Here is a 22,014-nt window from a genome sequence, read left to right on the forward strand (position 1 = left end):
CTCTTACGATGTCTCTCCGAAAAGACCGACTGGAAAACCCTCCCATCCACTTTCTGAATAATCCTCTCCAAGAAGTTCTGTCACTCAAGCTTTTGGGTCTCACTATTTGCCATGATCTTTCCTGGGAAAACCACATTTCAAATCTGGCCTCCAAAGCCAGTCGCCGACTGGGCATCCTCCGTCGTGCGAAGTCCTTCCTTGGCACACCTGAGCTCCTCACCACCTACAAGGCTTTCATCCGCAGCTCTATGGAATACTGCTCTCCCCTCTGGTCTGGTGCTCCTGCCTCACACCTAGCCCGTCTTCACGCTGTTGAAACCAAAGCGTTCAGAATCATTGGAATCTCCCGCGATGAAGCTAACTCCAAGGGCCTTTCACTCACTCACCGCAGGCAGGTTGGTGGTCTTTCCGTCTTCTACCGACTCCTCTCTGGCCTTGCCCCCCCAGCCCTCTCTGGGCTCTGTCCCCCAAATATTCCTACAGGTCGCACAAGATCTGCCTGCACCCCTCTTATGGTTAAACTGCCAAAATCAAGACTTTCTGCTCACCTTCACTCCTTCATTCCTCTTTTCTCCCGCCTCTGGAACAAACTCCCTCACTCTCTTCAATCCCACTCCACCCTCCAGGTCTTTAAAACAGCTGTTCACCACCATCTCTTATCCTCCCCCATCCAAAACCTTGATCTTTTCTACCCCCCGCTAATTTCGGTCTCCTTGTGTTTTATACTCTCCCCCCCCCCCCCCCCCCCCCCTCCCCTTCCCACGCCTCCTGCCCCCAAGCCCTCTCCCTCCCACACTTCTCCCTGCTCTCAAATGTTGTGGTTGTGTGCTTCCCCTTCTCTCCCCATCTTGTCTTCCGCTCCCCCTTTTTGTATATTTTGTTTGTTTGGTTGATTTGTTTGTGAAATAAATGTTAGCTCTTTCACGAGCCTCGATTCAGTATACAAAAAAAAGAAAAAAAAGAAAAGAAAAAAAAAGAAGTGTAATCGCCGGAGCACCTGAACGATAAAAAGTTGAAAGGTTTGTCAGCATGTTGTCGGCCAAAAGGCATCCAAAGGAGTTCAAACAGTCCAAAAGTCATTGTGACTGTGGTCTTTGGGATGTCACCTGGATCCATGGGAATCTGATGGTACGCATGGACGAGGTCGACCTTATTATTATTATTATTATTATTATTATTTTTGTGTACAAGATCGAGGCTCGTGAAAGAGCGAACATTAATCACACAGAAAGACAAACCGACACATAAAACATATAACATCGGGAGCGGTAGACAAGATGGGGAGAGAGGGGGAAGGACACAAACACAACATTTAAGAGCAGGGACCGAGAGACATGGAGACATCGAGAGATCTGAGAGAGGGCGAGGGCTTTGGGGGGGGGGGGGCATGGGAAGGGGGCGGTGGGAGAGGTATAAAACATATGGACACTGCCAGGACTTCCAGGAAAGAAGTTGGAATTTCAAACAAGGTGGATCTGGGGTGAATTAGCGGGGGTAGAAAAGATCAAGGTTTTGGATGGGGGAAGATAAGAGATGGTGGTGAACAGCTGTTTTAAAGACCTGGAGGGAGGGGTGGGATTGAAGGGAGTGAGGGAGTTTGTTCCAGAGGCGGGAGAAAAGAGGAATGAAAGAGTGAAGGTGAGCAGAGAGCCGAGATTTCGGCAGTTTAACCATCAGAGGGTTGCTGGCAGATCTTGTGCGACCTGTAGGAATATTTGGGGGACAGGGCACAGAGAGAGCTGGGGGTACAAGGCCGGAGAGGAGTCGGTAGAAGACAGAAAGACCACCTACCTGCCTGCGGTGAGTGAGTGAAAGGCCCTCAGAGATAGCTTCATCGCGGGAGATTCCAATAATTCTGAAAGCTTTGGTTTCAACAGCGTGAAGCCGAGCTAGGTGTGAGGCAGGAGCACCGGCCCATAGGGGAGAACAGTATACCATTGAGCTGCGGATGAAAGCCTTGTATATGGTGAGGAGCTCAGGTATGCCGAGGAAGGACTTCGCACGACGGAGGATGCCCAGTCGGCGACTGGCTTTGGAGGCCAGCTTGGAAATGTGGTTTTCCGAAGAAAGATCATGGCAGATAGTGAGACCCAAAAGCTTGAGCGACAGAACTTCTTGGAGAGGATTGTTGAGAAAGTAGATGGGAGGGTTGTCCAGTCGATCTTTTCGGAGAGACATAGTAAGAGTGTGAGATTTGTCAGGATTGAAAGACATGTTCCACTTGTTTGACCAGTCTGTGATTTTGTCCAAGTCTTCAGAGTGAGGAGGCTGCAGACTGCCGATCTGAGGGAAGAGGAATGGAGCGGCAGAGAGTGGAGTCATCAGCAAAGAGATAGAGAGGATTTTCAAGAGAGTCAGAGAGATAATTGATGAAGACCAGAAAAAGCACGGGGCCCAGAACACTGCCTTGGGGAACTCCAGCCTGAACAGGAAGAGGAGATGAGAGAAACCCATTCAGGGCCACACGTTGACGATGACTAGAGAGGAAGTCCGCCAGCCATGCGTGGAGATTTCCATGGCCATGGATACCAAAGGAGGAGAGTTTGGTGAGCAGAGCGGGGTGCCAGACCGTGTCGAAGGCACGTGATATGTCGAGGGAGACAGCTCTAATTTCCTGTTTGGCATTGAGGACCTCCATCCATTGTTGAGACAGCAGAAGCAGCATGTCCAGAGTAGAGTGACCTGGTCTGAAACCAAATTGATGATCAGAGATCAAGCCATTGGAGAAGAGGAAAGATTTCATATCCGAAGCAATGATGGATTCCATGACTTTGCTGATAATTGGGAGACGGCTGATTGGTCTGTAGTTGCTAGGATCTGTTTTTGCACCTTTTTTGTGCAAAGCGGTGATGTTGGCTGATTTCCAAGCAGATGGCAGTTGACCTTGAGCAAAAGAGAGGGTGAAGAGAACAGAGAGAGGGTGAGATAGAGCGGCAGAGCAGGATTTTAGGACCCGTGGGCTGATGCCGTCGGGTCCAGTTGCAGAATCAGAGTCGAGGGTTGACAGAAACTTTTCCACCTTGTCAGGAGGAAAGGACACGGAGTCCAGGAGCAGCAGGGTACGACTGGGTATGGTGGGTACAGAGAGGGATGGGTTTGGGACACAAGATTTAGAGGCAAACACAGAGTTGAGGCATTCAGCTTTTTCACGTGCGGAGTCAGCTGTGTAGCCGTTTGAGGTAAGGGAGGGGATGGAGGGGGAACAAACACCAGAAACGGATTTGACCAGACGCCACCAGGATTTGGAAGAGGGAGACAGATAAGAGAGTTCGGTCTTGAGAACGGAGAGATATTGTTTCCTGGCTCTCCTGAGGGTGGACACACACTTGTTTCGGGCTTTGTGAAAGGAAATGAGATTTCCTTCCGTTGGATTTGCTTTCCAGGAGACGAAGGCAAGTTGTTTCTGGGCAACAGCCTCACCACAAGATTCCGTGTACCATGGACAGGAGGAAGGGTATGACAACTGAAGACGAGATGGGATAAATCTGTGCATGAGAGAGAGCAATTTACTTTGGAAGAATTCCCAGGATGAGTTGATGTCAGAGGTGGTAGAGATGGGAGACCAGTCCAGATGATTGATGGCTGCTTGAAGACCGTGCCAGTTGGCCTGAGTGAAATGCCAGACTCGTCGACGCTGAGCAGGCTCCCTGAGGATGGTCAGAGAGATGTCCACTTTAACAAGGACATGATCAGATGATCCGATTGGAGCAGAAGAAGAGCAGCAGACATTTTCAGGGAAGTTAGTCATAACCAAGTCCAGAAGAGAAGATGTTCCGTTGACTGAGATCCGGGTCGGGAAATTGACAGATTGTGTCAGTCCCAGTGAGTCGCAGAAGTCCTTTGCTGAGGAGCCATGGCTGGTGAGAGAGGTACCCACACCCAGCCAAATGGCATGATGACAGATGAAATCACCACATATGAGGAAGAGAGAGTTGGGATGAGTAGATAGAAGTTGGTCCATATTATCAGACAGCGAGATGTAGATGGAGTCATCACTGTTTGGTGGATGGTACAACACACATATGAACAAGAGGTGGGAGCGAAGGGGAAGCCGTAGCCAGAGGTATTCCTGGGGGTGAGGTGGAGAGAGTGCAGTGCAGGGCGAGTGAGGAAGAGAGTTTTTGATAAAGATAGCAACCCCGCCTCCAGGACGAGGCTCAGGTCTATCATACCGGAGGAGGGAGTAGCCCGGGAGAGATACTAAGGAATCAGAGACATCATAAAGGAGGAAAGTTTTTGTTAAGCAGATCACGTCTGGTTTGACAGAAGCAACCTGTATGGAGAGATCAGTTAAGTTTGAACGAAGGCCCCGGATGTTTGAGGTCCATACCGTTAATGAAGAGGAAGGGGGAGCATCAGATACAGAACAGGGGGGAGGAGGGGTAGGGTAAGATGTGGAAGAGGTGGAAGGGGTAGGGTAAGATGTGGAAGAGGTGGAAGAGGTAGGGAGAGCTGTTGAAGGTGTGTCAGAGATTTCAGAATAGCTCGGAGAAAGGGAAGGATGGGGCGGACAAAAGGTTTGATGGTGATTGGGTGAGGCACAATGAGGTGTTATTTGAGGAGGGGGAAGAGCGAGGCAGAAGGTTGGGGGAGATGGAGGTGAGAGTTGGAAGGGGGAAGAAGCGGGGAGGACGCTTTGAGGAGGGGGAGTGAGAGGGGGGAAATTGAGAAGCAATGAGGGTGGGGAGATTTGAAGGGGAGGGGTGAGGGGGGAGTTTGGGAGGGAAGGGACAAGGGGAGGGATTTGAAAGGGATGGGATATGGGGGAGATTTGGTGGGGAGGGGTGAGGGAGGAGTCTAGGAGGGGAGGGGGCGAGGGGGCGTCTTGGCGGGGAGGGGTGAGGGGGTAGTTTAGGAGGGAGGGGGCAAGGGGGGAGATTTGAAAGGGATGGGTGATGGGGAAGATTTGGAGGGGAGGGGTGATGGGGAAGATTTTGAGGGGAGGGGTTATGGGGAAGATTTGGAGGGGAGGGGTGAGATTGGATTTTAGAAAGTGTACGATTTATGGGAAACGAACATTTATTGCAAAATGAGTTTCTTGTGACCTTCGAGTTAAAAATACGTTTAAGGACGCTGGATGGAGGATGGAGTGCAGGAGAGTTTAGGGAATGTAGAAAAAAGGCACTATAGGAGATGGATATTTTTTTTGGGATGAATTGATTTGGTGAGCAAGTCGAAAGCAGCCTTTTAAAGAAGAAGAAGAAAAAGGTGTTATAAAATATGACGGAATACATAACTTGAGGGGAAAGTGTAAGCATTGAAGGTTAATAACAGTGAAAACTATCTGGGGAAATGGGGGAGAAACACGTGGTCGAAGAACGAACGAACGAACGAATAAGAATGAATAAACGAATGAGAACAGAGAAGGAAATGTTTTTTTTTTTGTTTTTTTTTGAGTTGAGATTTACACAAGGAAGTAGGCTATGGGTGAAAAGACTGGGAATACAGAGAACGAAAATTATTGGATCACAAACGACGGACCGCTGAGAGAAAAACAAAGCCTCAAGGTTGTACAGTGTACACTGTACAAGGCCTCAAGACACGACACGAATTAACACGATTTTCAATACAGGTATGAAAGATTTGCACCGAAAAATCTTCGTCGGGACACAATATACGTACAACACCATAAATAAATACAGTTTTAACGAAAATACAAATGGGAACAATCACTTAACTTCGATTTCAAATCGTTCGCGACGCGGCAAACAGACGATCAATTTATGAAAGATAAACACCAAGAAACAACCAAAGTTGCACACAATAACTTCACACACCGAAAGATAAATACAGTTTCGACAAAATACAATTGTGAACAGACTTAACTTCGAAAAACGTGGAGACCGTGTGGAGCTTCGAAAATCCCTCCCACCGTCTCCGAGATCTCGCGAGACCCCTCGCGATTCACCTTACAGAAGATTGTAGCGCCATGGAGCGTAGCGGTAAAATCCTGAATGTGTGGAATGGGGTAACGGTCTGGAACAGTTGCTAAGGACCGGTAATCCCCACAAGGATGCCAATCCCCAAGTGCCTTTATGGGTACCATGCATTGCGGTGAAGACCAACTGCTGGACTATGGTCTGGTGATCACAAAGCTGTGTCGAGACATCCAGTAGATGGTGATCTTTGACGTCTACGAGGAGATTGAAATGACCCTAACAACGTACTTGAATCGCATCCTCGGAAGGAATGTTCTGGATGTCGAATTTGGCTTTGACCTGCGTAAACAAAATGGCGGCAGGTTTTGTTTTGTTTTTTTGCCACTGAGGGTGCTGGTTGAGCGTCTGGTAAGAGCAGCGCGTATGGTCAATCTTAGCGAAAGGTTGGGCATTTGCTACTCCTTGTCCGTTCTTTTGGATCACGTCAGTCGCCAATTTAGAGTGGAAGAAAAGACATCCGGGATGATTCCGAGTCCGTTCTTCATTAGACCGCAACAGTCAAAGCCCTCTAAACGCCATCTTGAACCCATTCATCAGCCAAACTTGCTGCTTATATTTAGCGTTAGCAAAAATCATTTCCGCTTTGTTGCGAAACTCAGTTTTGTTTGCTTTGAACTTCCACTTTAAATTGAGTGAAATGAAACATTTTGAAAATTTCTAATTATTCTCACTCAGATTTCAACATCACCGCAACGTATAGTCTTGAAAACAGGGAACGTTTCACCATTTTAAACCACATCAGAGAATGGCATCAGGAATGAATGATTGAAGGTTTGGTTTTACTCATTTCCTTGGATTTATCCATCACTCTAATAGTGAAGCAACTTAGCATAACAATTGTGCATTTTGTGAGGAAAGCACCAAATTTGGTACACTAGTAGACTATCCTATTATGAAAAGATCTGGATATTGGGCCATCTCAGATTCAGAGATTTGACTTTTGCAGGATTTCGATTCGATTGGGATCGAAGAGAACACCTTCTTCGTCTTCTGTACAGTGAAGTTGCCAGCCCTGAATTCTCTGGCTACATCTGGGTGCTTCATTGGGAGTGCAACCATGTCCCTCAGGTGAACAGGGACCCACCTGGCATAGTGTGTGTGGTCTAAGGCATGGAACCATGGGACCGGTTCCGTCAGGGCATCAAGGTACATCGTGAATGAAGCCTGCCGCAGAGAACGCACGTCGACCAGTACCAACATCTCTAGTTCCAGCACAGTTGCCCAGTACTGAAAGTTGGGAATGTCTTCTCCTCTCTGGTGACACCAGTCTTCGAACTCAGGCAGGTCTTCTGCATCATCAGCATATGTCATACAGTGGCGTTCATACGCACGGTGTTGCAGGATGTGCAGTGCCGCTGCAGTGATTCGATGAGGTCTTCTTGTGCAGGTGACGTGGGCAGCTCGCAGGAAGGAGTCGGCCGTCCCTGGCGTTGCAATCTCAGCTTGCAAATCTGCAAATCTTGCAAAAATCAAATCTCTGAATCTGAGATGGCCCAACATCCAGATCTTTTCATAATATGATGGTCTACTAGTGTGCCAAATTTGGTGCTTTCCTCCCAAAATGCACAATTGTTATGCTATATTTAGCTTAGCTGCCGGACTATATGTTTCTGGTGAAATTGCCACAATCTAGACTCTCTGCTCACCTTCACTCCTCTTTTCTTCCACCTCTGGAACAAACTCCCTCACTCCCTTCAATCCCACTCCTCCCTCCAGGTATTTAAAACAGCTGTTCACCACCATCTCTTATCTTCCCCCATCCAAAACCTTGATCTCTTCTACCCCCGTTAATTCACCCCAGATACACTTTTTTTTTTTGTTGAAATACCAACTTCTTTCCTGGAAGTTCTAGCAGTGTCCATGTGTTTTATACTTTCACACCCACACCCCCCTTCCCATGCCTCCTCTCCCTCCCACAGATCTCCCGTTGTCCCTGCTCTCAAATGTTTTACTTGTGTGCTTCCCCCTCTCGTCTCCCGCTCCGTTTATTTCGTCTTATGTGTCCGTTTGTTTTTTTTGTCATTAATGTGAGCTCCTACACGAGGCCTCGATCTTGTACACAAATCTAAAACCTTGATCTTTTCTACCCACATTAATTCACCCCAGATCCACTTTTCTGAAATATCGACTTATTTCCTGGAAGTCCTAGATGTGTCCATGTTTTTTTTACCTCTCCCACCCTCCACCCCACTTCCCACGCCTCCTTCCTTCAAGCCCTCTCCCTCCCACAGAACTCCCGATGTCCCTGCTCTCAAATGTTGTACTTGTGTGCTTCCCTCTCTCCCCATATTGTCTCCTGCTTCCTTTATGTCTTATGTGTCCGTTTGATTTTTGTGATCAGTTAGCTCTTACACGAGCCTCGATCTTGTATACAAAAAAAAATAAAAAAAGTATATTTGACAATTTGTCTACTTCTGAATTCCTCTTCCCACACCTGATCCTGCAGACATGGTGAAGAAGAATCTGCTGAAATGATTGCTAGAAAGGACCTCAACAGGACCTGCAGACCTATATGTATGGGGAAAATTAATTGGAGGGTTTGAGGAGGGCCGTGAGGAATGGAGAGGTAGTTGGGGGTGGTGGAGAGGTAGTCCGATGGAGTATACCACCTCGGTATCACTAGTCTCCAATGCATGAGGAAAAATGAACCTTTGAATGGCCGACAGGTACAAGATGCATCAAACGTACACTCTCTTGAACTCACCTTTCTTACATTATTATTTTATAGGTTCTTCATGAGTAAATTGTTCCCGACACGTTCCCATTGGAGTTTCTAATATGGACACTCCCAAGGCATAGAGCCGTAGACCAACACAACCGAAGTGTCCACAAATGGAGCTTTCCAGCATTGGGAATGAGTCTGGATGCACCTGCTAAAGAACTTTTGTGTTTACTGTAAATTTTATTTCCCTATATTGTGTTCAATCATTTACTCACAGCAAACCAACAGGTTTATTGGAACAAATTGTTGATAAATTATTTTGTGTTGTGGTTCTTCGTGATTGATATTTTGACAAGGTGATGTTCTTCTTCTTCTTCGTTCGCATGCAGCACAATGATGTGGGGTAGCATTATTGGCCGAGGTTGCGGATGTGCCGCTGATGCGGAAAGCAGGGCCCTCTGCCGGTTCGAGCAGGAATCTGCAATTTGTTGAGGATGCCGGCGATAGCTCGCCTACTCTTTACGAAGGACACTATGGTATATTTAACCGTCCAATTTAACGTTTATGTGAAGGACGAGAGTTTATAGCCGGTCGGGATTCAAACCCAGGCGAGTGTACGAATTTAGAGGCGAGTGTACGTCTCAACCTCACTGTCCTCCATGCCCTCTGGTGGACAGTCCATATTGAAAAACCTAACCTCAAAGTCGCAGATGAACCACTCACAGCTACAGAGCTGTTGGCTGTAACTATATGGAGGACTGTTCTCCGCTATGGGCTGGGGCTCCAGCGTTATCTCTCTCCTGGAATGTAAAGATAACATTAATCGCATGTCCCATTATATCAATCCGAAGGACAATGCCCTTTGCTCTCAAACTCTAAAGGAAAAAACATTGGGTTTTAATTTTACAAATATTTTGGAAGCTAATTTGATGAAATTGTTTGCAATTTACACAATGCAAAAATGGTCATCTACACAATCATCTTCTCTGACCAACCCCAACCCAAAAACCCCTGCTCCCCCTTTTATCTTTCAAGGCGTCCAGTGCTAATTTAACAAGTGACAACAGGTTCACCTTCCCGCTTCCACCACCTGCTCCCATCCCCTGGTATGGTCACCTTCCCGCTTCCACCACTCGCTCCCATCCCCTGGTATGGTCACCTTCCCGCTTCCACCACTTGCTCCCATCCCCTGGTATGGTCACCTTCCCGCTTCCACCACCTGCACCCATCCCCTGGTATGGTCACTTTCCCACTTCCACCACTTGCTCCCATCCCCTGGTATGGTCACCTTCCCGCTTCCACCACTTGCTCCCATCCCCTGGTATGGTCACTTTCCCGCTTCCACCACCTGCACCCATCCCCTGGTATGGTCACCTTCCCGCTTCCACCACTTGCTCCCATCCCCTGGTATGGTCACCTTCCCGCTTCCACCACTCGCTCCCATCCCCTGGTATGGTCACCTTCCCGCTTCCACCACTTGCTCCCATCCCCTGGTATGGTCACCTTCCCGCTTCCACCACCTGCACCCATCCCCTGGTATGGTCACTTTCCCGCTTCCACCACTTGCTCCCATCCCCTGGTATGGTCACCTTCCCGCTTCCACCACTTGCTCCCATCCCCTGGTATGGTCACTTTCCCACTTCCACCACCTGCACCCATCCCCTGGTATGGAGTCTTACGTACAAACAATACAAAACACAAAAAGGCAGCACATTGGGCCAGATGTATTCCTGGCATTTAATTCCCCTTCAACAGGAGTAACGACCCGATGCCTCGATGGGGGAAGAGTGGGGAAGATGTCATACGGGACCAACCATGTCCGCCCATCTTCAGAAACAAAGGTGTCATGGTATAAATACAAGCTCACAATTTGTTTAACTCACTAAAGCCTGGCTCTGCCATGATCAGGGAGCTTGAGCTGAATAATACTGAATGTATATTACACAGGTATCATAATAAAAAGGTAACTCTTCTCATTTTAACAAAAAAGAAGTTCAAAAATAATAATAATGCCATGATAGAAATTCCAACCTGGTATCACAAAAGCAAGGCCGGAACGAGGCCACAGTTCAGCACCATTGCTGGTAGAACAACTCCCTTGAAGGAAAGGTAGGTGCTTCCATTATTCTCCAGAAAGGTATTTGTTGAATACGGTAACACGGCCAAAAGGGAAGAAAAATGAGATAGCGTCGGAAAGCAAACCCAAAGCAAACGAGAGAACAACACAACACGGGAGGTATTTCCAGGTCAAAATGGTCGGTCTTTGGAAAAGACCGGCCGTGCGAGACAGGAACGTAACGGTGAGTCGCGTTCAGGTAGACGCAGGTATACTCGCACATCCAGGATAACCGCGTGTTACGCAGAGCTGGACGACGCTCGCACAATAAAGCCTCACAGGTAGCTGGTGCAAGTAGCTGCAGGTGAAACTTCACCTTTGCCTTACAAGTGCACTATTTATCATTATTAACATTATTATATAAGTGATAATCACCCTCACATGTTCCGCACCTGTACACACCAGACGGCCCGCTTACATCGTGCTCCAACGCCCTACTTTGCTAACTACGTAGCAGCAAGTGCATATCAAGGTGTGCTGGGAGGTGGGGGATTGGGGAGGGTCGATGATGAGAAAAATAAACAATGGCTTTTAAAGAGAATAAAGCTTGTGCAAAGAAAGGTAACAAATTAAATATCTTCCCTGGTATCAGGAGATTGAAACAGCAAGACAGCAGGTGAAGATTTTCACATTCACACCTGTAGATAAATAAGAGGTTGGTGGAAACAGCAAGGTAGTAAATGGAACAAAAAAGGATTTCCCAAACGCACGTTACGATGTTTCCAATGCTAAAGTACATTTGCTTTCCAAATTATTTGTGCTCGTCGCATCATAACAACATGAGGTGTGAAAACAAACAAAACAAACAACAAACAAAACAAAAACATTGCACAAACGCTGCAATAAGGAAGGGAAAAACTTTTTGATTCACAAAATGAATTAAAATAACACATCCTGTATTTGTGTGTGGATATGCAAAGGAGTCCATGATGTTGGCAGGTGAACAGGTACACTTTCTCCTGGAGACAAGGCCTCGCTCACCGTATTTACCATCACCAAGAAAGGACCATCCGATTGAAGGATTCATTGTCCACACCTGTCTCGCACCGATTCCCAGGAATTAAGCTGCAATGAATTTTAACCAGAAATAAGGAAACTATTGGCACAGTCGGATAAGATTGAAGAGCGGAAGTTTGGCACGTTGAACGGCTACCTGCCTGCACCTGCATGGGTTGGCCAAACCTCTCGCCCCCGAGTTTGTAAGAACGTTACCCTCATTCGTTCATTTGCCATCTCCTGTGCAGCGTCGCCGAAGAAAAAGGACAAAACGGAGTACATGAACAACATGTTCATATCACCGGCGATATGAACAACATGTTCATATCACCGGCGATCTGAAGGACTCCAGGTGTGACTTGCTGGGCCAGAGCCAGAATGTTGCAGCGACAGAATACACGTCTGCAAGTCAGATGTTTCCAGGTAAAAAAAAAAATCCATAACAGCTTTGACATTTGAATCCAAGATCAAATCGTTTTTGGACGTTCCAGATGTAACCACATTATTCCTCATCATTGCGGCTCGCTGTACCGTTTACCTGTCGTGCACTTTCAGCAAAATGTTAACCATGGCCTTCTGGGAAATGAAATCACTGTGATACCTGTTTTTAAAAAACCCAACTCTGACAACAGTGCTTGTGTTACACGACTCCAGATTAAAGTTTTCCAGTTAAAATTCCATCTAATTCCATGGGTTTCCTTCCTTTGGTGTGTCGCATTTGCATCGAAATGAAGTACTGGTTGGGGGAGGAAGGGAGCTCCAAGGTAAATGCACAGGTGAAGAAGATCAAGGTGGTACGAATGAATGTATAAAAATGTGCAATCGATTTAAAAGCAGCTTTTAATGTGCACAACCTCTGCTCACCTTTACCTCGTACTTGCATACATATAGACACGTCTCACGTACACACGTACACACACACACGTACACACACACACGCACACGTACACACACACACACACACACACACACACACACACACACACACACACACACACACACACACACACACACACACACACACAGCATTGTTTCGCACTTGTGTCGACCATCACTCACAAACACCTTCATTTCTGATTCCTTCACTTTCGAGGTCACGTTGAAAAAGAGCCCCGTGCCCTCGGGATCAACATTCCACCTTTAGAATTCAAGTCCTCCCGGAAGGCTCAACACAAGCTCACAGACCCGCATCAGAAACGAGCAAAATGCCAACAGGTGTCCCCTGTTGGCTCCGGACCAACTTCGACAGGGGAATCTTGGCGAGGCTTGAGGCGTTCCATCTCCCGTCACACACCCATGATCTACACGGCTGGGTGACGGAAGCATTTGGGGCACATTAGATCTTTCATTAAACACTCTTATAAATCAACAAGTTAAAATGACAAATAGATTGAGAACAGTTTACTAAAAACTTGTGCCTTGTAAACTATTGTACACCGCTCCGTTCCTATGCCATCCCCAGGCGCTGCATGACGTCATTGCCGGGCACCGAAGGGGGCTCGGCAGTGACGCACGCTGAAAGGGAGTACTCAGTTTTCACTCTAGTTGTTTGTTTGTTTTCTTGTTTGTTTGTTTTCTTGTTTGTTTGTTTTCTTGTTTGTTTGTTTGTTCGTCCGGGTGACATCTCGGCCATCATTTGAGCTAGGAAGCTGATATTTCGGCATGAAAATGACCAAGTGATTTGGCTATGAAGGATATTTTTGATTTGTTGATTAATCAAATAATCGACTAATTATTTATCGATTCATCAATTAATTATTTAATTTTTTCGATTAATGATTTATTTAATTAATTTTCAAAAAGTTTTTATTATTCTTTTTTATTTTAATTTTTTTGTATACAAGATCGAGGCTCGTGTAAGAGCTAACATTAATCACAAAAACACAAAAACAAACAAATGGACACACAAAACATACAATAAAGGGAAGGGGAGACAAGATGGGGAGAGAGGGAAGCATACAAGTACAACAGCAGAGAACAGGGACATCGGGAGATCTGTGGGAGGGAGACGGCTTGGGGGGAGGATGCATGGGAAGGGGGGTAGGGGTGGGAGGGGTATAAAACACATGGACTGCTAGGACTTCCAGGAAAGAAGTCGGTATTTCAAAAAAGTGGATCTGGGGTGAATTAACGGGGTTAGAAAAGATCAAGGTTTTGGATGGGGGAAGATAATAGATGGTGGTGAACAGCTGTTTTAAAGACCTGGAGGGGGGAGTGGGATTGAAGAGAGTGCGGGAGTTTGTTCCAGAGAGGAATGAAAGAGTGAAGGTGAATAGAGAGTCTCGATTTTAGCAGTTTCACCAGAAGAGGGTTGCTGGTAGATCTTGTGCGACCTGTAGGAATATTTGGGGGACAGAGCCCAGAGAGAGCTGGGGGAGCAAGGCCAGATAGGAGTCGGTAGAAGACAGAAAGACCACCAACCTGCCTGCGATGAGTGAGTGAAAGGCCCTCACAATCAGCTTCATCGTGGGAGATTCCAATGATTCTGAAACTTCGACAAAAAGTTACAGCTTCGGATGAAGCACTGGTGGTTTAGTTATGCTATTAGCCAATTGATTAAGAAAATATTGTATGATCATTATTTGTTGATTTTAATTATGCAATTAATCAATAATTGTACACCTCTCCCTCCCAATACAGTCTCTGAGCTGCACGGCGGTATTGCCGTGCTGGCGGATATATATATATATTGTTGCGGATATGAGGACTGTTTTTTTTGATTGTGTGCTTTATTATTATTATTATTGGTTATTCTGCGCCTCCTGCCTCCGGAGCTGTGTAAAGGTCAAAAGGGCGTCCCATAATTAGTCCACAAGCATACACGTCAGCCAATCATAGAATACCCCTGTTCGATAGTTATATCTTATTCTGTGTTTTAGGGTAAGGCTGTGTCTCCCATTAATAGAAGTATTCCATTGCACCAAGTGAAAGAGATAGATTCCCTTCATTCCCATTCCCAAAAACCTCCATTCCCCCTTTCGTCGATTGGAAACTACCTCCGCTCCAACAATTGCTGCCATTGACCACGAGGCAGGGTTGGGGAAGAAAGGCGGGTCCCCACCTCGTCATAGAGGGGAGGAGTGAGTCAGCCCCACTCAACCAACCACGAACAAGGGGTTGGACTTGGAGAGGGTGTGGAAAGAAACATCGAGGAGGTTCGCGAAGGTTGAGGGGTGGGGCCTATATAACCCACGGCAGGGCGTTTCCCAAGTGGCAGACAAGGGAGATGAGCTTTGACGACAGAGAGACGAGAAGAAGTCCAGGGTTGAACTGCAGCTCGAGCCACCGAAACTGCACTCACTGCAGCTCGAGCCACCGAAACTGCACTTGCTGCAGCTCGAGCCACTGAAACTGCATTTGCTGCAGCTGGAGCCACCGAAACTGCAGCCACAGCAGCGTGAGGCCTGGACGGCAGTTTGGAGCAGGGCCGCGAAGGGGCGGCGGCTGCCCAACGAGTCGATCGGGGCAGGACTAGTTGGACCTCCCTATCCCGCCAGCCATCCACCAGCCACCCACCTGCCATCCCTATCATCATTCCCCGTGTAAGTGTGCTCGTAGTCTGTCTTTTGTCTTGTCCCTGGGTAGTAACAACGAGTCTGTATAAGCTAGTATTTTCACTGTGTCACCTGCGTCTCATGTGCTTGTAAATAAACGTGACTGCTGTCTTTTTGCTTATGTGTGTGAATAGTAAATAAATTTAGTAGTATTTCCAAACCTTTCTTTGTCTTCGTTTTCCTCTTTGCATTCGGTCGCTTTAGAGTTTTCCCGATTGAATAGCGGTGGCGCGATCCGGCCAAAGTTTGGGGCAAATCGGGTATTAGTCGGGGAATAACTGTTCGGTCGCGGTAATACCAACCGCTCGGTAAATAACATCTTTAACCGCGTCCGTAACAATATATATATATATAAATATTTGGTATGGGGGGTGGTGTACTTGAATGTATCTGTACTTGTTCCATTTCTATTTTCACTTAATTTTCCCCCTTTTTCGCCCCTCAGTCCCCATAGCTTTTACCTGCTGAACATTGACTCTCCCTTTCATAGTGTAAAATTAGTCATTTCCATCCCATGTGCATCCTGATATCTGATGCATCTCTGAAGCACACACACACCTTTGACTCACTCCCACTCTATTAATCAGCTATTTTCCATATCCAGTCTTCCTGTTTGCTCCGAGGAATGGTTAACGCCTGAAACATCAGTTTCTCCTTGTTTCCCCTGATGGTTACCACACTTCAATTAACGTCCCTGTTCATTCCATCCACCGTTTTACCTGTGCATCGACCAGATCGACACAAGCTATCACCAAGTCCAGTTTGCCATTTGGTTAACAAATTATGTGGGAGTGAGGGGGAGGAGGGGTATCTGCCCGATCTCTCTGATCTGGTCTGTATGTGACACCTGTCCACACTTTGTGGTCAATTCTAAAAATGCTCTCAGTCATTTAGGATGAACACCAACATTCTCTCCAAACTAGATATCGTTTAAAATGTACAAATAATTAAATAATATATAAACAACATCAAGGAGTACCACTTGCCAATGTGAGATAAAGTCTGAATAATATACATGATAAGTATTCCTTTAAAGCGAAAGCTTTCATCCCGTTTCATATCTCCCACGATATCAAAACCTTTTTCGTACCTTAGGCAGGCAGGATAGTAGAGCCATATTCCAATTTCCATGCACATTGTACACCTGTTCATCCCTTATTTAGCCAGCCTAACCAGGTTGGTTGCACACATCAGCTGATCCTCATAATCTACATTCTTATCTTACTATAATTCACCAAATGTCTGTCTGTCCGTCTGTTCCCAGGTACCGCAAAAACGTCTCAACCGATAGCAACGAAATTTTGGGTGGGTAATCCTGGGACCCCCTGGAGTAAAATAGGCTATATTGTTTTTCAAATTTTTCCAATTTCCAAACATGATGGAATAATATTTGCCGATATGAACAGTGATGTGGTTTTTATTGAAATTCTACAAATACTGTTTCGATTTTGATGATTTGCGTGTGATATGATTTAACGGATGTTTATATGAATCGTTTAAAATAAAATAAAAAGCCTTCAATTTCTGACATTTTGCCTTTTCATTTGGGCCTCCCAATTGAAGCCCCGGCCGTAGGGTGGGTACCGTTGCTAGTTAAAAAAAAAAAATGTACCAAACATACTCAATGGGACACATTTAAAGTCCTAGTCACGTGTCAGTTGCTTCCTTTCGATTTTTGAAGCGAAGGTCCTAGAGACTCGTCAGGTCAGGCCATGTCAAATGAAGACCATTTCTTCCGTTTGGTGTTTTTCATGGCCACCTGGATGTCTGTATCTAAAGACTCCACGATGAGTACATTGTTCATATCAGCGCTAAAGTACCAAATCATAGAACATGCCAAATCAATTACAAAACGCACATATTCTATGTGAAAGGCTGAACAACGATCTTACCCAATGACGTGATCAAATGTCACATTTCATGATGGACTTCACCTGGAAACCATACCAGATTACCATCATCATATTGCACTTACTTGTTGACATGCTTGTTCGATGAGATACAGGAGAGGGTTCGGGAGCTGGAGAGGGTGGCCGGGGTTGTGGCGGCGGAGGGACCGTCGGCCGCTGTCGAGGCCGTGGCATGGGCCGCCCGGCCGGTCGAGCCGGTGCGGGAGCTTGTTCGGCATCCAGCCCCAGAGTTAGAGTCTGATGGGTCACCTGGGGTTATGAAACGGGAATGTGACAATCAAGAGAATCGTGAACAAAAAATATCAAAGAAAAAACAGTGAAACAAACTAGCGTATGAATCATATTCTGAAACAATTGTTTCGTAATTGAACCCTTTTTATCCAGCAACAATCATTCAAGTACTGAGCTCACCTGAACTGAAGTTCAGAGGAGCTTATGCGATGGCACATCGTCTGTCAGTCCGTCCGTCAACACTTGAAACTTCTTCTCTGAAATCGCTGATGGGATTGCGACTAAATTTGGCAAAAATGATATTTGTTGTGTTGTGACTAAAGTTTGTTCACGGCATTAAAAAAAATAAATCGGAGTCTAAGGAGGTTTACCTTTACCAGGGTCAATGTGGATCCAGGTTTGACCCCCCCCCCCCCCCCCCCCCAAAATAGGAATTTTCTTTTTCCTCTGAAACTACACACAATTTCGATGAAACTTCACCACAACCTTCATCACCCGTGATGTACCGAAGTTTCTTCACGGCACTAAGAAAAATGAAAGTCTGAGGGGGTCTATGGGGGGTCAAAGTGGGTCCAGGTTTGACCCCCCCCAAAATAGGAATTTGCTTTCTTCTCAGAAACTACACACACAATTTCGATGAAACTTGACCACAACCTTCATTACCCATGATGTGCCAATGTTTGTTCAAGTCATTAGAACAATTGGGGTCATTAGAAAAATGAGGGTCTGAGGAGGTATACAGGGTGGGGGGGACCACGAATGTTGAGGAATGAAATATTGGGACCACGAATGTTGAGGTCCGACTGTGTATTTTTCACTCCTCTGTCCACTTTCGTCTCCTCGGTCATTTGGGGTACAGGATCTCAATTAAGTGCGAGTGAATTGTCTTTAAAAATCCGGGAACGGGTCGATTGGGAAACACACATTTAATGCGCTTTAAAAAAATTAACTCAACACCTCTCATCCATGTCAGCCTCCGCCACGGTTATATCACAACGAGCCGATTTGTCATACGGTCACGGATAGTTTAACCCCAATATGGGGCCGATCAAAAATTACATAACACTATTTTTGATAAAATCCGACACCCCCCACAACCCCTTCAATGTCCTGTAACGCTAGACCAGACACCCCTAATATATTATGCAACACTTGAAGACACCCTCCCTCCCTCTTCCAATCAACACTCGACCTAAGCAAACAAAGCAAAGTCAATGGAAATCTGATGCAACAAACCCGGGCAGTGTATTAATCAGCAGACAGCTACAGGCCTGATGTCTTAGGCTGACCAGAGATGGCGGCCATATCCTTTTTATCTGGGTGTCAAGGTGGGTGGAGTCTAGTGACAAGCATGGGTGCGGTCCGGCAGTTGTTCGACCAATGAGAGCACATTTCAAAAATCAACCCCTAAAAAGCAATCAAGTCAGATGAGTCATTGCTCACAGGTGTTTGGGACGTGGAGTGGTGAGCAGGAGGGGTGCTCGGTGGTGAAGATGATGCGGAAGATGATGGATCTCCTCCATCCAAACCCTGTTGCTGCCCTCGTGAGGGTGGCTTTGGATGAGGTGGTGCTGGCGCTGCTTTCTTCGAGCCTGAAAACGATGACATCAAGATCGTTGGTAAAGCAATCTCTCAATATGAGGGCTTGGAATTGCAGGATGAAGACAACTACACATTATATCATTTTTGAATGTCCATGGAATGTATTAAAAAAAACAATTCTGATATAAGAATCTGGAATAAGCCCAACAAGGTTGGTTCTCTCAGGTATAGGATTAGCTTGAAATGTTAAGATCGTCCCGTGTGCAAAAGGCCTCCATTGTAGTGTGTGGTGTAGCTAATTGAACAAACAGGATATTCTCTGTGGATACGGCAGGTGTGCTCAAATGACATCAAGGTTAAGTTTGAGCTTGCCCAGCTCAATAAATTATTCCTGATTATAGTTCATCGCACCAAAGCGACTACTCGGTCATAAAGTACCGGACAGGCCGTCCTTTCAGAGGGGCACAAAGCCTAGATGCCCAGATATAAATCATTCGACCGCAAAACATCTCGCTTTCTCCTTTAGTCGAACAAACTCGTGAGCTGTGACAGAGGTACAAAAATCCTGACAATAGATACAGTGTATCTTCACTCCTTCATTCCTCTTTTCTCCCACTCTGGAACAAACTTCCTCACTCCCTTCAATCCCACTCCTCCCTCCAGGTCTTTAAAACAGCTGTTCACCACCATCTCTCACCTTCAACAGCCAAAACCTTGATCTTTTCTACCCCGTTAATTCACTCCAAATCCAACTCTTTCAAATTCCGTTTTCTTTCCTGAAAGTCCTTGTGGTATCCATCTTGTTTATCCCGTGTACCCGCCCCAGCCCTCTCCCTTCCACTGATCTCCCGATGTCCCTGTTCCCTACTGTTGTTGTGCTTCCCTCTCTCCTCCTCCTCTCGTCTCCCCTCCCTTTATTATTTGTTCTATGTGTTAGCTCTTAGACGAGCCTCGACTTGGTATAAAAAAAAAAAAAAACCATGACCATTTGTGATCCCTCAAGGAATGCCCAATTAATAACCTAAACCAGCGGTGGGTCGCAATCGTGAAGACAAAAGTAGGAAGATGTTCCTTATATTTAAAATGTTTATTTACAATGATAACTAAGGAGGGAACAGATAAACAGGACGATGAATAAATAACAACCAAGCAGCACCAACAACCAAGCACCAGGGACAAACCAAGCAGTCGACAGACACAGATAGGGATGGAAGGGAGGAAAACCCTATCTTATGTACAACAGGAATAATCCGCTATGGCGACAAAATACCAGAATCAAACCATGAAGGGGAACACGGACGAGGATTTAAGACAGGCATGAGGTGGTTGTGGCTTCAGGATGAATCTGGGTGAAAGAATGGTGACGAAGAGTGATGGTGACAAGGAACGACAAAAAAGAGAGAGAGAGACGGCTGGCGTCTCCTCCATACCAAATGCGATCTCTAATCTGCGAGGTGCATGCACTTGACCATCCTCACGCACAGCGGGGTCCCTCTCATTGGCCGCAGGCAGGTGTGGCCGGATCTTTCTGGCCATCCCGCCCTGCGGAACAACTTTTTTTTTTTTTAAGTTCCGCCCCTTTCCAGGACTCCAAAACTTACTACACCGCCTTCGCCCATTGTCTTCTAGCCATCCCGCCATGCGGCGCAACTCCTTTTTTAAATGTTCCGCCCCTTTCCAGGACTCCACAACTTACTATACCGCCTTCGCCCATTGTCTTCTGGCCAAACGGCCCGTGACAATTCCTTCATAAGCTAGATGCGCTTTCCTCAAGTCCTCCACCTCCACGTGGCCTCACCTTCACAGGAAGTTTTACACAATATAACCTTACTTACCCCCATTCTGCTCTACTACTTGCAATCACCACCTGCTCGGGGCACGCTTTACCATACAAATGACCTGTGACAGATACCTAATACAAGGGTAAATCTAACCTACTCGAACACACAGCCCCATGCTATTCTTACCATGTTCGAGCTATGGACTCCCCCTTACCCCACACACCTCTTCGTAACAATAACGATTCTTACATCGATAGTACGGCCAAAGGGTTAGGCCTGGCAATAGACAAGTCTAGTTATGACAAGTACAGTGGTTACAAATCTATCCTCGAGTGAGACAATGACGCTTACCCTTTTGGCCTATACCAGGGCTCGGACCAGCGTAGACCGGATTCTCTGGTACATTGGCAGATGAAGGCATGGTGTTGCTGCGGACTACGGTCACTTCCTTGCCGAGGGGTCTCTGTGTACTGTGGATGGGAATAGGGTGAAATGGTCGTGTCCAATGAAAAAAGTTTTCTCACCTTCTCATTCAAGTTGCATGCAAATTAATGTGATCCCACGTCAAAACAATTAATTCGATAATGCCCACCCAAATGTCATTAAGTGACACATGGGACAAGTTTAATAACACCATGATAATGGTAAAGTATTGTTTTTTGTTTTTCAACAAATGTATCATTGGAGGCCATCTGCAAATTATGTACACCTTACCTGGCCGAATGTTTGCCTCTACCCTCTCCTCTGCTCACACCCTCCCCACGGTGTGTATAATGTTCAGATCACCCCTCGTCAATATTTGTACCCACTGGAGTATTGCAGAGTGGTGATGAAACGTGGACCAAAGGTTTCAACACATTTCCAATGTAAGACGAGTTATGACTTTTATCTTTTGTCTAAGATATATTTGTTTATGACTTTTTATGATGACTTTTATCTTAGAGCGTCTTTTATGACTTTTTAACGAAGTTTATGACTTTTATCTAAGAGAGTCTTTAAAACTGCTGTTCACCACCATCTCTTATCTTCCCCCATCCAAAACCTTGATCTTTTCTACCCCCGTTAATTTACCCCAGATGCACTTTTTTGAAATACCGACTTCTCTCCTGGAAGTCCTAGCTGTGTCCATGTGTTTTTTTAACCTCTTCCACCCCCACCCTTCCCATGCCTCTTCCCCCCAAGCGTTTATGCAAAACATTGTGAAAACACACTATTATTATTGAGGAGGTGAAAATGAAGGGCATGGAAAAATCCTCATCACATGATTATGTAGACAGATTGAA

At 46.1% G+C, this 22,014-nt stretch overlaps 1 protein-coding gene across 4 annotated transcripts in view; it reads right to left on the reverse strand.

Annotated features, from left to right (window-relative positions):
• Positions 1-10,309: 10,309 nt before the first annotated feature.
• LOC137433778 (rho GTPase-activating protein 44) overlaps positions 10,310-22,014 on the reverse strand; it is a 171,131-nt gene continuing 159,426 nt past the window's right edge. For all 4 annotated transcript variants that reach the window (XM_068126089.2, XM_068126090.2, XM_068126088.2 and 1 more), the window contains 4 exons: positions 21,083-21,201; positions 18,852-19,000; positions 17,243-17,426; positions 10,310-13,022 (listed from right to left, as the gene is read on the reverse strand). In XM_068126089.2, the coding sequence (XP_067982190.1) occupies positions 13,015-13,022; positions 17,243-17,426; positions 18,852-19,000; positions 21,083-21,201 (460 nt within the window). In that variant the 3' untranslated portion in view covers positions 10,310-13,014. The remainder of the gene's footprint in view (positions 13,023-17,242; positions 17,427-18,851; positions 19,001-21,082; positions 21,202-22,014) is intronic.

Source organism: Myxine glutinosa, chromosome 10, assembly GCF_964187855.1.
Source record: "Myxine glutinosa chromosome 10, kmMyxGlut1.1, whole genome shotgun sequence".
NCBI lineage: Eukaryota > Metazoa > Chordata > Myxini > Myxiniformes > Myxinidae > Myxine > Myxine glutinosa.